Consider the following 15,941-nt stretch of genomic DNA (forward strand, 5'->3'; position numbering starts at 1 on the left):
GCATTCGTGTCGTATCAGCACTATCACACTTTATTTAATAAGTCCGGGCACAACATGCTCTTGAATGTTATTTTAAATATGTTTTACTGCTAAACTGAAAACTCAGTCCTAATGTATTATGTATGGTTCTCCCTTACAGATGCATATCCTAATTCAGAACTGAGGTATGAGTGGACTAATATATCTCACAAATCTGTGGTCGTCGCAGAAGATGGTTCTCGCCTAAATCAGTACCATTTAATTGGTCAAACTGTAGGAATGGAAAACATCAGCACAAGTACAGGTTAGAAATATGCATAGCATTACTTTTCCTTTGTTCCACACTCCCTATACTTCGTATGTTTTGTGACTTTGACACCAAAAAATGTTTGTTAAATATTTTTATTTTTAGCATACCTACAGTATATACAACAAGTCAGACAACACTTCTGATATCCTCAGTGTTATTAAGTGAATAGTGGTGCATGGGATCAAGGACCCCCCTTTGGGCCCCAAATATTCAAGAGGAAGATGTGCGGGGTCCCAGCACTCGATGAATACAGTAAACAATATAATATTTCAAATCAATCAAGCATTGTGTATTTGATAAATATAACAAAATATCAAGATACTGTATATACTTTGGGATGATGCACTAGATCAGAGATATTCCGCACCTGCACACTAGATCCTCCCAGAGAGTCATGAGCTGAATATGTTTCCAACTGTAAACAAAGTTCCACCAAAGTCCTGGTGCAGGGTATACAAAATGTCCGCTAAATAAGGTGAAGTTGCTGTATGGTGCAAATCCGGAGTCGCGAACCAGGGTATAATGGAGCAGGCCAACAGAGCAATGGATTTGCAGCTCACAACAGAGCAATGGATTTGCAGCTCACAGCAGAGCAATGGATTTGCAGCTCACAGCAGAGCAATGGATTTGCAGCTCACAGCAGAGCAATGGATTTGCACTATACAGCTGTTCGACTTTTACGGACACGTTCAGAGGATTACTATCATAGGGAAGTACCATATTTTTGTTCTTTGTGGGTTTGGGCCAGAAGAAGGGCGTGTAATGCCCGTAAACATTGCATTACATTATTACGCTGACATTTTGTATACCCTGCACCAGGACTTTGGATCATGGTTTACAGTTGTAAACATATTCAGCGTGTGACTCTCATGCTCTGGAAAGATCTACAGTAGTATACCCTTGTCTTTTATAGACATTTCCATTTGACTGTTAAAGACACCTAATTAGGTTTTCCACAAGACTTTAAGGTTACCCGACAGGGGTGGTACACATGTACCTTGTTTTACATAGTGCCTTCATAATACAGGCTAAAACTGCCCCTTGGTACACAGCCACCTTATTTCACACAGTGCCTGCACATTACAGGCTGTAATTGCCTCTTGATAGATATTTTTCATTCCTTGTGTAATAAACCTATGTTGCAGGTGAGGCATATCTCTGATCTAGTGCATCATCTCAAAGTATATATCTTGATATTCTGTTATATTTACTAACTACACAATATTTGATTAATTTCAAACATTTTATTGTTTACTGTATAATTACAGTATTTACAGTACTTGCCCAATTGTTTTTTTTATATACATGCTTAGTTGTATACAGTAATGTTGGAGTAGCAACTCACTGACTACGTTCTTATAATATTATTATTACATTGCTACTGCTGCGGCACAGTTTATTCGAGCATTTGCCCGTTCTGTGCCGCAGCAGTAGCCTGGCGCGCGCCCGAGTGTGACGGGCGCGCGCCGAAGCAGCGGAAGAGCGCCCTCCGATCGGGGCGCTCTCCCTACCGCTGCCGGGTCCGCCGGGTCCCCCGGAACCCCCTGCCGCTGTCCCGCGATCGCGGGACACCAGGGCTCCCTCGGGGAGCCCCTGGACACGCGTGCAGGGGGCGCACGCTCCCGATGACGCGTGACCGCGCGTCTATGACGCGCGGCACGCCGAGGGGCGGCCACTAGCAAGCCGGGAGATTTCCCGGCTTGCGGTACCGACCACACTTCAATAAAGTGTGTCGGTAGTGTACATGTCAAATAAGTGATTAAACTGTAGGTAGCATTTTGGATGCAGACACAGAGTGCGTCACTTTTGAAATGTTTTCTTGTTTCATATTGTAAAGTATATTTTCTGATACTGTACTGACTAGAACACCCTCCTTCTGCCTCTGTAAGTTCTCCCCACTTAACACTTAGGCTGGGGCCATGGTGCCTTCTCCCGTGCGGGGGCACGCGGAGGCTTTCCCTGGCCATGGTGGATGGGACGTGGGGGGGTGTTCCTGGGGACGTTCCTAGTGACGTCACGGAGCTGGTTCGCCCTCATTGGGCGAACTGCTTACATGACCTGTCTGTCGCGCTGAGAAATCAGTTTAACTGATTTCTCAAGCAACGCGCGCCCCTCCTGCTTCCGCGCGGATGCGCCCACACGCCGCATGTGCGTGAACGCTGCCTTAAGGCAGTCTGTTCGCTCAGCATGCAGACGCCTCCGCACGGTCTGCAGTACCATGGCCCCAGCCTAAGATTGTAAACTCTTAAGAGCAGGGACTCCTTTTCCTATTGTTTTATGTCTGAAGCGCTTATTCCCATTTTGTGTTATAATATTATGTTGTGTATTGTAAAGCACTTTCAACCTGTATGGCGCTATATACAGTACATAAAGATATACATACATATAGAAGAAAAAGGGACTGATGCAGTGTGCTTATTTGCATATTATTATATGAGTCATTGACTGCTGTTTAATTGCTGCATGTTACAATATGATGAATCGGGCTTGTGGAAGACACACACATGCACTTTGTGCAATTGGGAGAAGGAATACATGGACGTGCTTATTTCATGGTTGTAGATTACACAACTCTGCATTGACATTTGGAAGACACAGACAACGTTAGGGGAAGGCAGTGGGTCAGGAAGAGTAAATATGGATACAACTGTGGCCGGGATGCATCAAAACCCAATTTGTGCTATCGTTGTAGAATCTGGGATATATACCATTGACAGGTATTGCCGATTCCATGGCGAAAGCGCGAATCGCTCTTTGATGACTCCCGGTCAATGCTCTCTTTGGGTCTATGTACTATACGTACTAAGCCTCGCAAATACAATGTCTGGCGTCTAATTAGTGCAACAAAACCAAAACGCATATTGCTTGTACTGTACGTGATTTTATGTACAGTACTAGTTTTTTTTTTTAAATCATTGTGCACGAGAAGCATCAGTTTTTAATTTTATTTATATTGGCACAAACAGGTATTAAAAAAAGATTGAGCAGTAATAATGCACATGATGCACCTGTGTACACTATACTGTATGTATTATAACAATTTGTACATGTACATCAAAACGTTCATAGAAACAGCTTCACTAATCCCCAAGGTTTTCCTTGCATAAATCCTATGAAGTCAGTTTATATATTGAGCACATACAGTACCAAAATACAGCATGGATGTTTCATTATATACAGATGTAGCAGACAGTATTACCCCAAAAAATGCAAGAAAAAAAAACCCGTAGGAAATATCATGTGCACTAAACAGATACAGTTGTGTGAAAAAGAAAGTACACCCTCTTTAAATTCTATGGTTTTACATATCAGGACATAATAACAGCAGGTCTTAAAATTAGGTAAATACAACCTCAGATGAATAACAACACATGACATATTACACCGTGTCATGATTTTATTTAATTTAACAAAAATAAAACCAAAATGGAGAAGCTATGTGTGAAAAATTATGTACACCCTTACTGCTTCCATAGGAATTAAGATGCTAAGTAGCAGACAGGTGCTGCTAATCAAATGCCCTTGATTAATTGATCATCAGCAAGTGTGACCACCTCCTATAAAAGATGACTTTTTAGCAGTTTGCTGGTCTGGAGCATTCAGGTGTGTGTTAACACAATGCCAAGGAGGAAAGACATCAGCAATGATCTTAGAGAAGCAATTGTTGCTGCCCATCAATCTGGGAAGGGTTATAAGACAATTTCCAAACAATTTAAAGTCCATCATTCTACAGTGAGAAAGATTATTCAAAAGTGGAAAATATTCAAGACAGTTGCCAATCTTCCCAGGAGTGGACGTCCCAGCAAATTCACCCCAAGGTCAGACCGTGCAATGCTCAGGGAAATTGCAAAATACCCAAGAGTTACATCTTAGACTCTACAGGCCTCAGTTAGCATGTTAAATGTTAAAGTTCATGACAGTACAATTAGAAAAAGACTGAACAAGTATTCTTTGTTTGAAAGGGTTACCAGGAGAAAGCCTCTTCTCTCTAAAAAGAACATGGCAGCACGGCTTACCGTAGGTTTTCAAAGTTGCATCTGAACAAACCACAAGACTTCTGGAACAATGTCCTTTGGACAGTCGAGACCAAAGTGGAGATGTTTGGCCATAATGCACAGCGCCACGTGGGCGAAAACCAAACACAGCATATCAGCACAAACACCTCATACCAACTGTCAAGCACGTGGTGGAGGGGTGATGATTTGGGTTTGTTTTGCAGCCACAGGACCTGGGAACCTTGCAGTCATTGAGTCGACCATGAACTCCTCTGTATACCAAAGTATTCTAGAGTCAAATGTGAGGCCATCTGTCCGATAGCTAAAGCTTGGCCGAAATTTGGTCATGCAACAGGACAATGATCCCAAGCACACCAGCAAATCTACAACAGAAAGGCTGAAAAAGAAAAGAATCAAGGTGTTGCAATGGCCCAGTCAAAGTCCAGACCTCGACTCGATCGAAATGCTATGGCTGGACCTTAAGAGAGCTGTGCATAAACAAATGCCCAAAAACCTCAATGAACTGAAGCAATGTTGTAAAGAAGAGTGGGCCAAAATTCCTCCACCATGATGTGAGAGACTGATAAAGTCATACAGAAAATGATTACTTCAAGTTATTGCTGCTAAAGGTGGTTCTGCAAGCTATTGAATCATAAGGTATACTTAGTTTTTCACACATGGCTTCTCCATTTTGGCTTTATTTTTGTTAAATAAATCATGACACAGTGTAATATGTCATGTGTTGTTGTTCATCTGAGGTTGTATTTACCTAATTTTTTTATTGTTATTATGTCCTGATATGTAAAACTATAGAATTCAAAGAGGGTGTACTTTCTTTTTCACACCACTGTATATCATGCATTAATATTATTTTCAATGGTACTTGCGATAAAACTTGCTGTAAAAACGCAGTAGCATTAATGCATTGCTAATACTGTAAGTAATAACGTCTGCTACATGTACATATTTACATAATGTAATATGTTCATTTCATAGTATGGCTATAATAAAATATCAAACTGAAAATAGATATTCTCTAATACTAGTATAACATTTTTTTTTAAAAGGTTGACATTTAGTCCCTGTTGTACCTGATAATTTTTTTGTGTAAATTTAATTGTAAAGAAAATACAAATATAAATGTGGTATGACAAACAAATTAAAACATTGACATTAATTGTATATTTTTATTTAATGTGTGCCTGTATGTTTTTCTTGAAAAGAAGAACGTACATTAAAATATAGCAAAAAAATGAGAAAGATGCCTGCTCAACCTAGAGAGAACAATATAGATAATACTGTTTGCATTTTTTTACTAAACTTCTCATGTCCTTTTTAATGTGTTTTTTTAATGTACTGATCATCCTTTGTTGCTACAGCAACCATTCAGAAAATCATATCATTCTCATTTTTCTCTTTTGAAAGCAGCTTTGACAGTTTTTTTTAGCTCTGCCCTGTAGCAACAAAGTATCATAAACAGATATGTTGCTGTGTTCCAACAGCAGTCTGTCTATTACTCTGAAAGCAGTAACAATAATGTGTTATACTTGGTAATATAATGTTACATATCAGCTGCACCATTTCACAGACTACAGTGCAAAGTTAGAAGGCGACCATTACGTTAGGCACACAATGAGGCTTATTACTGATTTATAACAAGACTACCAAATGATTGCAAGTTTAGTTGATAATTTACATTGTCACATGCTTTACATATTAAAATAATAAAAAATTAAATAAAAAGGGGGACTGTGCTTTCAGGTTGCAATGTATTAACCAAAAATGTGTGTGATGCAGCATGGATGTTTCATTATACTGTATACTGTAGGTTAACAAAATTTACTATTTTCACAATATGGCAACTATAAATAAAATTACACTTATTTTTTATTTACAAACACATTATAAATAAAATAAAAACTATTGAGATTGTAGATATTAGTACATAGGTCCCATGATGTTAATGTGCTCCCACCCTTTGTTTGCCAGGGAGGCCTGCTTGTAGCAAAAGGAATTCCCCAGGGCAGGGGTGCAGAAACTGGGGGGCGTGCCGGCGGTTACAGAGGCCCCGCGCTCTTCAGCACGAGGACTCTATAGCTCACTCACCTGAATTAGGCTGCGTCCATAGAAGGTCAAGCCGTGCTGAGCCGTGCGGACGCTCAGCGCTGAGCCCCTGCATCCTCAATGAGGATGTCTTTAGAGGGGGCTCACGCGAGCATCCGCAGACGTGCTGAGGCGCTGGATTTTTCAGCCGACAGCCAAGCTGTTTTTCAGCACGCTGTCGGCTGAAAACATCCAATCAGCGCAAAGCAGCATCAACGTCACGGCGCCGTGACGTTGACGTCAGTGCGTCGCAGGCGATTGGCCCAGCAACGTCACTGCCCCGCCTCCCACCACCTCCCCCCGCCTCCCGATCGCGCCCGCTGGCTCACCTGCATGTGCATGGAATCGCACAGCTTCAGCAGGCGAGCCTCAGCGTCAGCGCGCCTCAGCACTGCTCCACCCCTCTATGGCCCCAGCCTTAAGCCGGATTCAGGCGATGTGTTGACATGGCAACGCGACGCGGGTCATGTGACGTCACATGACCCCGCTGCGACATTTGACGTGGATTAAAGGTAACGGAGCACAACACTGGCGCAGAGCAGGCAGGGGGGCGCAGCAAGTTTGCGCACCCGACACAGAGAATATAGCACAGTACATTTTACAGTAGAGAGCAATGACACAAGAAGACAAGGGGGTATTTAAATAAAAAAAAGGTAATCCCCTTTTTTTAATTGAAAGTAGAACATTATTCAACAAATAAACAAAAGCAGCAGTCCTGGTACCATTCAATCACACTTTTACCACTGGGTCTGTACAGACGCTATTTGTGGGCATTACACGAGCTGCACTAGACACCTGGAGTGGCTTCCAGCTCTGAGCTGCAGAATTTATTCCAGCAAACACGTGGCTGAGGAGAAGGTATTGTAGCCACGCAATCCCTCCCATGACCTCAGTGTGTGACAGCACTGCCGCCAGATGTACGTATGAGCATTAGATGGAAAGAAAGGTCTAATCCGGCGGTTACACGTGCTGATCGCTGCTTATAAACGGGCCGGTCTGGCAGCTCTGTGCTTCCCAGGCCTGATCTGAGAGTGCAGGGGGAGGAGCAGGTGATGTGGGCATCACGTGGCAGTGGCACCAGGGCAGATACAGCCTAACTTGTTATATAAAATACTCGAGGCCAGTGCCTCAATCCACAGCCTGCTGAGAAACGGATCCTTCGCGTAAAGGTGCACCCAGATCTGTGAGTGCCTGTGATAGGAACACTACATGCATAAATGGCGACCGTACAGTATATACTGTATAACAGGATCCGTGTTGCAGAGAGGAGGATTAGCAGCCATGTGAAGGTAACAGGTTTCTATACTGACTTGTAACACTCAGCCACACGCGGGAAAACCCCTGATAACCCCGGTGGCTTTGCTGTCTAATTCCATAACACCTCGTAAAGGCGCAAACCAGATGGCAATCTGTTTCTATTTTGGGATCGGATCAAAATACTGCACTCCCTAGGCAAGCACAGAGGAGTGAATACCTTTCCATGACTATTCATTCAACAAAGAAAGTGCATTTACTTAAATAATACAAGGAGGAGTCACAGACTGTGTAGTCATACTAATTGCACCTACAAGAAGCTGTTCACTCTTCCCAAAAGCCAGAACAAGTTACTGAAAGTCATATAAGTACCACGTACAGTGCATGTGCATCTAAGAATTACTCCCTAGATCTAATAAAATACCAAGTGTGTAAACATACAATGGAATAGGAGGATAGCCACTTACCAGTTTACCATCATGGCTGCATTGTTTTCTGCAATGAATGGTAATTCGCCTCTTGCTTTAAACACAACCAAAGAGAACATGCAGAAAACATATTTGGACATCTCCTTTGAACTTGCTGCAGTTATTGATAGGGTCCTGATCTCAGCAGAGACTTCTCGGGAGGTCTGCAAGGGAAGGTCAGGCAACGGGAACAAATTCACACATTTGCACCCAGCTCTCCAGACACTGATTGTGCGTCCAGCTACTGTATTTCCGTCCACAAATAAACGTTGTTGGTTGTTTTCTTCTTCTTCTTATAACAGTAAGTAAAAGTCCAGGCCTATATACATCTGGGTAGGAAGGAGTCTGATTGCAGGCTGGATCACAAAGAGCAGGACACAGATTGTAACCAGGGATTAGTAAAATACAGAAATCCGATTTTGCACAGGGAAAGCACCAGTCATCAATGGATTTTCTGAACCTCATCATCATGCTCCCAGCCGGCCAGTAATCACTTTTATACGTTCAGCACACTCATTTGTTTCTAACAAAATGTTCAATATGATGCGATTTCATACTATTTCATTGCATATTTTGTCGTCCTCGTGGAAATTCGTTGTATGTATTTGTTTCTTTTATTGCCCCTAATTAAATGTACGTTATTTCGTAGGTGAATATACTGTGATGACAGCACACTTTCATTTAAAAAGGAAAATCGGGTATTTTGTCATTCAAACTTATCTTCCGTGTATAATGACTGTCATCCTGTCACAAGTGTCATTTTGGTTAAACAGAGAATCGGTCCCAGCTAGAACAGTGTTTGGTAAGTACACAGTCTCCTAAATAAATAACTACAATATTGTTAAACTCTTTCCCTTTGTAGTTGCACTTCTACTGTATATACTGTACCGGACATAAGGTTCAGTGACACCTCATTATGTTCTTTTTCAAGCACAAACCAGGGGATATTTTCTAAACTGGATCAGATAGACTGTTTTATCTGCAAAGGAAATGTGCAATAAAATGATTGTTTCAGTCTCACAGTGGCAGAGGGAAATAATATTCAATGTATATTTAGCTTTTCCCCCCAACTTTGCTACATTGTGGTATAGCTTTTATTTTAATATGTGTGTTTTCTTTCCTGTGTATCTTCTTGCATTGTCACTGTCAGAATGATAGCTAGAACATAAAGGTAATTACTTTCAAGCCATAGAAATATTTAAAAGTGTTTTCTGCATCATAATTGCTTTTTGAAGTACAGATGTACAGCTATGTTCCAGTGCTGTTTTTTTTTTGTTAAGATCTAAATCTTACTGAATATACTTGTAGCACTTGTCTTCTAAAACACCGTGACTATTTTACAAATTAGATCCCACATAATACATGCATTACTTTAAGAGAACCTTCTTCTGATGGCAACTTAATGTATGAAAAAGCACACCTTGTCTGTGAAATTACAATTGAAAATATATTTTTGAATACTGTATACTAAATGGACTTTAAGAACAAATGTTGTCCAGTTTTCCTATTCTCTCAGGCAATTAGACAGGGTGTAATCACCACTTTAAACATTACAACAGCCCTCTTTTAATCTCAGCTCTTTGCCTGATAATCACCAGTCTTTTAAATTCCCTTTGCAGAGGATCAGATGAACGAGTATTGTACAGGAGCTAGGACATTACTTGTGTTGAAAATGAGAGGAATGATTAGAATAGAAAAAAGCTATTTTAACAACAAAGGAATTCATTATTATGAAAAATATATATCTGTCACCTCTAAACGGAATACAGATTTAATTGTTGTATGTATTGAAGCTTTGTTTCTAACATATTTAGGCTTATTTCTCAAAAATAGTAGATTTTTTTTAAATATAAATACAGTATGTAGCAACATATAACAAATGAATATTGTAAGAATGCAATATTGTGCTTTATGCTCTTATCTGATTGCAGCTACTGTACTATAAAATGTGTACTAAACCACTGTGAAATTCTAGACATTTGTGGCTTGCAAAAAAAGTGCCAAAAATATTAAACTTGGCCTAAAAACATCATTCATGAGTATTGTGCTTAAAGCAAAATAGACCCCAGGTTTCCTGAAAAACAAATGCACAGATTCTGTGACCCTGTAAATGAACAATTAGCCTCCCTTCAAATGTTCAATTTACTTATAAACTGCAAGGAATTCATTAGGAGAATTGGGTCAAGTTCACACACATGGTATCAGTGTTTTTAACTCCCTAAAATAAACACATAAGTGGATTCTAAGAGATGCTTGTAATAAATTACTCCAGCTTACTAAAAACACAGTGGAGGAATGCATTATTGATGTATTACGTATTTCTAGTTTTAGTTTATATACTGTTCTGAGTACCGTACCTGCTTCTTTTAAACTGGTGTTCCTTTCATTAGTAGATTACTGTACATGCTTTGTGATGAGCTTGGGCTTCCTTACACTGTTTATCTTATGTATTATGTCTATCCAACAGATGTACCCACACATCCTTTTATTAATCTTCTGCAATACCAAACTAGGTTATGGACTGAAACCTGGTCATGTTTTATTTTTTTTTACATATTCCATCTGTTCCTTAACCTTTTACTACATTCTGATGAAAATGTATAAATAAATACTTTATTAAAATAAATAGTGGACATACAAAGAAGACAGAGGCCATGCCCTAGTAAAAAGATGTACACTGAAATTGAGCAACTATCTGAGGAATACATTAAGAAAATGTTTAGTAGATTTAGAATTTTATCGCAAGCTCATTTAAAGTCAAAATCAACTTTTCTGAAGCATTGCTACAGTATCTTTAATGACCAACCGCAAGCACAAAACTAGTCCTGCTATCTGAAGTATTTCACCTGCCGCTAGTGGTTTACCAAGTAAAATAAAATCAAGCCTAGAAATACTGTACAAGACCATATTTACTAAGTATTAGTAAGTGCTGGATGACACTGTATTGCCCATTCAAGCTGCAGTTCAGTCAATATCCTGCATGTGTGTTTTTTTTAATAAATCAGTTCTGTAGTAAGAAAAAATACTTTTAGCATTTTCTGTTTTAAAAACAACAACTTTGAAAGACCAATTTTCTTGTATTCTATTTTAACAAGCATGCTTGTTCCTATAGCAACGATTTACATTCCCCATATTTAAAGATGTCGCCAAACTTTGCCGATCAATAGATGGAGAACGAATTGACCGGCAGCTATGCAGTTCTTTAGGTAATTAGAGATTGCCCACATGAAACTATTGTAGTAAAAAAAGAAATAAAAAAAAAAACACTGAACTGCAGCTTTCAAAATGTAGTTGTGTGTACTTGCTCTGCAAAATTTGGACACAAAAGTCTAACTGCAAAATGCTGTATCTACTTCTTGCATTGGATTCAAGTTAGTTTGTTGCAGTACATGTAATCAGTGCCAGATTAAGACCCTCTGGGGCCCCTAGGCACCAAGGCTTTGGGGGCCCTCTACCTGCAGTGTTACGGCACCATGACAATGTAATGCTGCAGGAAGAGGGCAACTCCGGAGAAGGTAAGAGACGCCCCGTTCTTGCTCTCTGGCCTAATGGTAATGAGAGAATTTATAAATAGGAGACAACCTGCTTTAAATCCCACTTTTTTTTTTACCCTTGGGCTAGAATGGTGGTGTGTATGTGTATATATATTATATATATAATATATATGTGTACACATAATATATAATAAATGAGTATGCCTTCTGCGCTGTAGAACTTGCACTGTTCCTACAAAAAGTGTGTGCACGAGAGTTAGACAGAGTAGCAGTTGGAGGGAGGGGTGCAGTGGGTGCAGGTGGGAGGGAAAGCGACAGTGAGCGCAGGTGGGAGGGAGAGAGGCAGCAGATGCAGGTGGGAGGGAGACAGGCAGTGGGAGCAGGTGGGAGGGAGACAGGCAGTGGATGCAGGTGGGAGGGAGACAGGCAGTGGATGCAGGTGGGAGGGAGACAGGCAGTGGGAGCAGGTGGGAGGGAGACAGGCAGTGGATGCAGGTGGGAGGGAGACAGGCAGTGGATGCAGGTGGGAGGGAGACAGACAGTGGATGCAGGTGGGAGGGAGAGGAGCAGATGGGAGGGAGAGGGGTAGTGGAAGGGAGAGGGGCAATGGGAGCAGGTGGAAGGGAGACGGGCAGTAGGTCATGGTGGGAGTGGGTGCAGGTGGGAGTGAGACAGGCAGTGGGTGCAAGTGGGAGTGAGACAAGCAGTGGGTGCAAGTGGGAGGGAGGGAGGCAGTGGGTGCAATTGGGAGGGAGAGGGTGCAGGTGGGAGGGAGAGTGAGGAAGTGGATACGGAAGGCAGGGACAGGAGGGTGAGACAGAGGGAAGCAGTGAGTGTAGGAGGGAGAGAGAGATTGTGGTAGGATGTGCACTAGGCAGAGAAAAGAAGCAGTGAAATGCAGGAAAGAGAAACACAAGGGGTACAGGTCCTACCTCCCTATAAGAATTAGTACAGAACTGGGTGCCTCTGTTCTGACTGACTGATGCCTGTCATGTGATCTTTCTGGTGCTTACACTGTTCAAACATGGAATCTTGGGCTGGACTACAATTCACAGAAGCCCCTGCACATGTAGCAATGACGGGGTGGGGCTCTGACAGCGCGGAGCCCAGTGTAGGAAGCCGTTAGCAAAATGCTATGCCTTAAGCCAGGAACAGTTCTCCAGGTGCTCCCACCCTAAATGTGGCCCCCTTGGGGGCCCCTAGGCACAGCATACTGTGCCTAATTGGTATTCCGGCCCTGAAGCTAAGTGAATAAAGAATGCATGTTGAATACATTTTTTTACGAATAAAGCTATAAACAGATACATCAAAAATGTACCGAGCTGCTCATGCTGGGCTGAAAGTGGAAAAAAATGTTAAAAGTGAAAAAACTTTATTTATAAACATAACGTACAAGGTACACATACATAACATCAAACTGATCTAAACGGGATAAAGTAAATAACCTAAGAGTAATATAAATACATGCAAGAAGAACATGTTAAACAATCACAGGCACAAAGTAAATATACGGCAATATATACATATATAAATGGCCCATAACTATGTTATAAGTAGAATGAATGTATTAATGATTACATAGATAGAACATAGATTCAGTGTATGTGATTGCCAGTTAGCAATTTTCACCTACATGGATTACATAGAATTGGTAAGATAAATAAATCCAATTCTCATGATACTTATATAAATATAACTACCTTCTTGATATAGGTAAGTAGTGTCATTAATAATGTATATATTACTATTAGAACTTCATATACAGTATATGCTCATAGGGACTGTTCGGTGGTATATAAATCACAACTATGATAATTAATAAGGTTAATACAAGACATCATCATTAATATATTATAGAATAACTTCTATGAATGATTGATCAGAGTGACTGAAATATATCAGTCAGAGAAAATGGGAAAGGTCCCAATCTATATTCATACCATGAGGCACCCTGGTTCCTAATGTAAAGATCCAGAATGCCCCACGTTGATCCAATCTTTTGGTTCTATTCTCTCCCCGAGGTAGTGGTGGAATGAACTCAATGCCCTGGAATGTAAAGTTTTTAGTTCCCCCTTTGGGACAATGGGTGAAATGTTTAGGGACAGGGTGATTCAAATCTCAGGATTTCAGAAGAATTCAGGATTTCAGAAGAATTCAGGATTTCTTCTGATTGCTGTGCTCCTTTGCTCCATCCAACTCCACCTGAAAGACAGCCTGGAGAACCAGGACAGACGTCAGAATTTGCGCATCCGCAATGTCCCCGAGGCGGTTCTTCCTGGTCACCTCTAAATATACCTGGTCGATATATTTATCTCGATCTGCGGCTCCATCGAGGACAGGGACCTGGAAATTGACGGCCCATCACGCTCTGGGCCCACGCTCGGAAGACCCCAACTGAAGGGGCGACATAATTGTCGGGTTGCATAGCTATACTGTACAACCAAAGAAAGAATCATAGTGGCCTGCCGAGGGAAAGACACTGACCTTCCAGAACGAGCCCCTCCAGATCTTTAACGATCTGTCAAGAATTACTATCAGCCGAAGACGGGAGATGAAGCCCCTAACTTAATTTCTCCTCGAGAGTGAAGTGAAATACCGCTGGGACTTCCCGTTCAAGTTAACAGCGAATAATGGAGGTAAATACCTTACAATACGGCACCCCGAGGACATGGTCCCGTACGTTCGAGCCTTGGGCCTGACTCCACCATCCACCTGGTTGTCCTACCCCCCCACCAGCATCCGCGCAGATTGAAGATGACGAGAGCAACAATACCCGGCCCGTGAGGAGAATTGCCGCGCAACTCCAGATCAGGAACAAGTGAGGCTAGCTCGTGATCCCCTGTCTCCCGGTTCAACCGTTGTCACACTCTCGAGTCCTTACGACTACCGCCGGGGCTCCCTGAGCAAGAGTCAGCCGGTCATCAGCGGTCGGCTGATACTCATGTGCACTCTACCTCTTGGAGTCCCTCCGATCCCCGGCCTCCTGGGATCAACAGATGTTCTGCCACCGCAGAGGGAAATTGCGGCTCCAGCCGAATGTCTCCTCCAGAAAATCACCCAGCGGCCTGCCCGACATTTGGTGGAAGCTAAGAGTTGGGTGATTGAAGCCGATAGTCGGCTCGGGTTCTGAATCCCCAGAGTAGTTTTGTTTTCCGCAGCTCACCTGACTCGGAGCCTTCGCCTGTTACTGGTTGAGGGAATAACTGGTTTGCGGGATGTCGTGTGGGGGGGAGGGGGGAGATTTTCAGCTCCGTGTCAGAGGACCCTCAACTGTGAGTACCCCCACCACCTACCTCCGGGAACTGCTGTCTGACTGTGGACCCACTTGCTCGTAAGCACCTGCCGGCCGACACCCAAAAGACGGTCAGGGGATGTTTCACTGACCCTCACGAGGCTAGCGGTCCTCTGGGGTTTATTGTAAATAAGTTTGCAGCCATCTGAGGGTGGTTTCCACCCCCCCACGTTCAGAGCGGAATTGCGTGATTTTACTGCTATCCCATTGAAAGTCCCAATCCCCTGCACGCGCCCAAAGTACTGTCTCAGACCCGAAGTACTTACTGTATAGGGCAGATTTATATAGCTGTTTATAATGTTAGGAGCCACTGCCCATACTGTCACGGCCCCTTTTATTCTCCAACATCCGGTTTATTTGGGTATTTTTTATCGGATGCCAAGCACTTCACTGTGTTCATGCCGCATTCATGCCGAGACAGCGCCAATAGTACTGTAGTTATCAGTGAAAGTTTGTATACAGCACGCCGCCCATAAAGTTGCACGCACGCCGCCCTTAATTTTACAGAAGCTTGCTTGTGTACCTCTAATACAGACCTCACATAACTGTGAGACTGTAATGTTGAAAGCAGTTGAAAACAATTAAATAAGCACAGCGCTAATACGCTAATACTGTACAATGCACGCGGCCGCGGCTTTAAATGCCGGGACATGCTGCATCTGCCCGCGGTTTTAAAAGTCGCGCTGAAACGGCCGCAGGAGGCTAAAGGTGGCCGCCACTGTATGTTAAACATGGGTTTAGGTATAATTAGATCCATTCATCCCCTTCCCCTACCCCTCCTCTAGGAAGATGATCAGCTCATTCTGCTAACCCAGTTTAATGGTATTAATCACTTGTTTATTGGTAATCTGTTGATGAGTTCAATATCAAAAAGGCTCTAGTTTTTCACATTATAATCAATATAAACCATAAACAATACTGTGCACTGTTGATCGATAAACAATGTCTCCCCTCACCCCCCCTTCATCCCCGTCCTCCCTTCCCCCTCCTCCGTTCCTCCTCACCCCCCCCTGTTCCCCCCCTTCGCCCATTCCAGGTGTATAGCTT

At 42.3% G+C, this 15,941-nt stretch overlaps 2 protein-coding genes across 2 annotated transcripts in view; one reads left to right on the forward strand and one right to left on the reverse strand.

Moving 5' to 3' along the window:
• The window catches only part of GABRB3 (gamma-aminobutyric acid type A receptor subunit beta3), a 463,256-nt gene extending 454,743 nt beyond the window's left edge, over nt 1–8,513 (reverse strand). Inside the window, exon 1 of the mRNA XM_075590560.1 lies at nt 8,109–8,513. Within this exon, the coding sequence (XP_075446675.1) occupies nt 8,109–8,209 (101 nt within the window). The 5' untranslated portion in view covers nt 8,210–8,513. The remainder of the gene's footprint in view (nt 1–8,108) is intronic.
• Nucleotides 1–15,941, forward strand: part of GABRA5 (gamma-aminobutyric acid type A receptor subunit alpha5) — a 139,337-nt gene that overhangs the window by 97,091 nt on the left and 26,305 nt on the right. The window contains exons 7-8 of the mRNA XM_075590562.1: nt 140–283; nt 8,758–8,910. Of these exons, the coding sequence (XP_075446677.1) occupies nt 140–283; nt 8,758–8,910 (297 nt within the window). The remainder of the gene's footprint in view (nt 1–139; nt 284–8,757; nt 8,911–15,941) is intronic.

Source organism: Ascaphus truei, chromosome 3 (genome assembly GCF_040206685.1).
Source record: "Ascaphus truei isolate aAscTru1 chromosome 3, aAscTru1.hap1, whole genome shotgun sequence".
Lineage (NCBI taxonomy): Eukaryota > Metazoa > Chordata > Amphibia > Anura > Ascaphidae > Ascaphus > Ascaphus truei.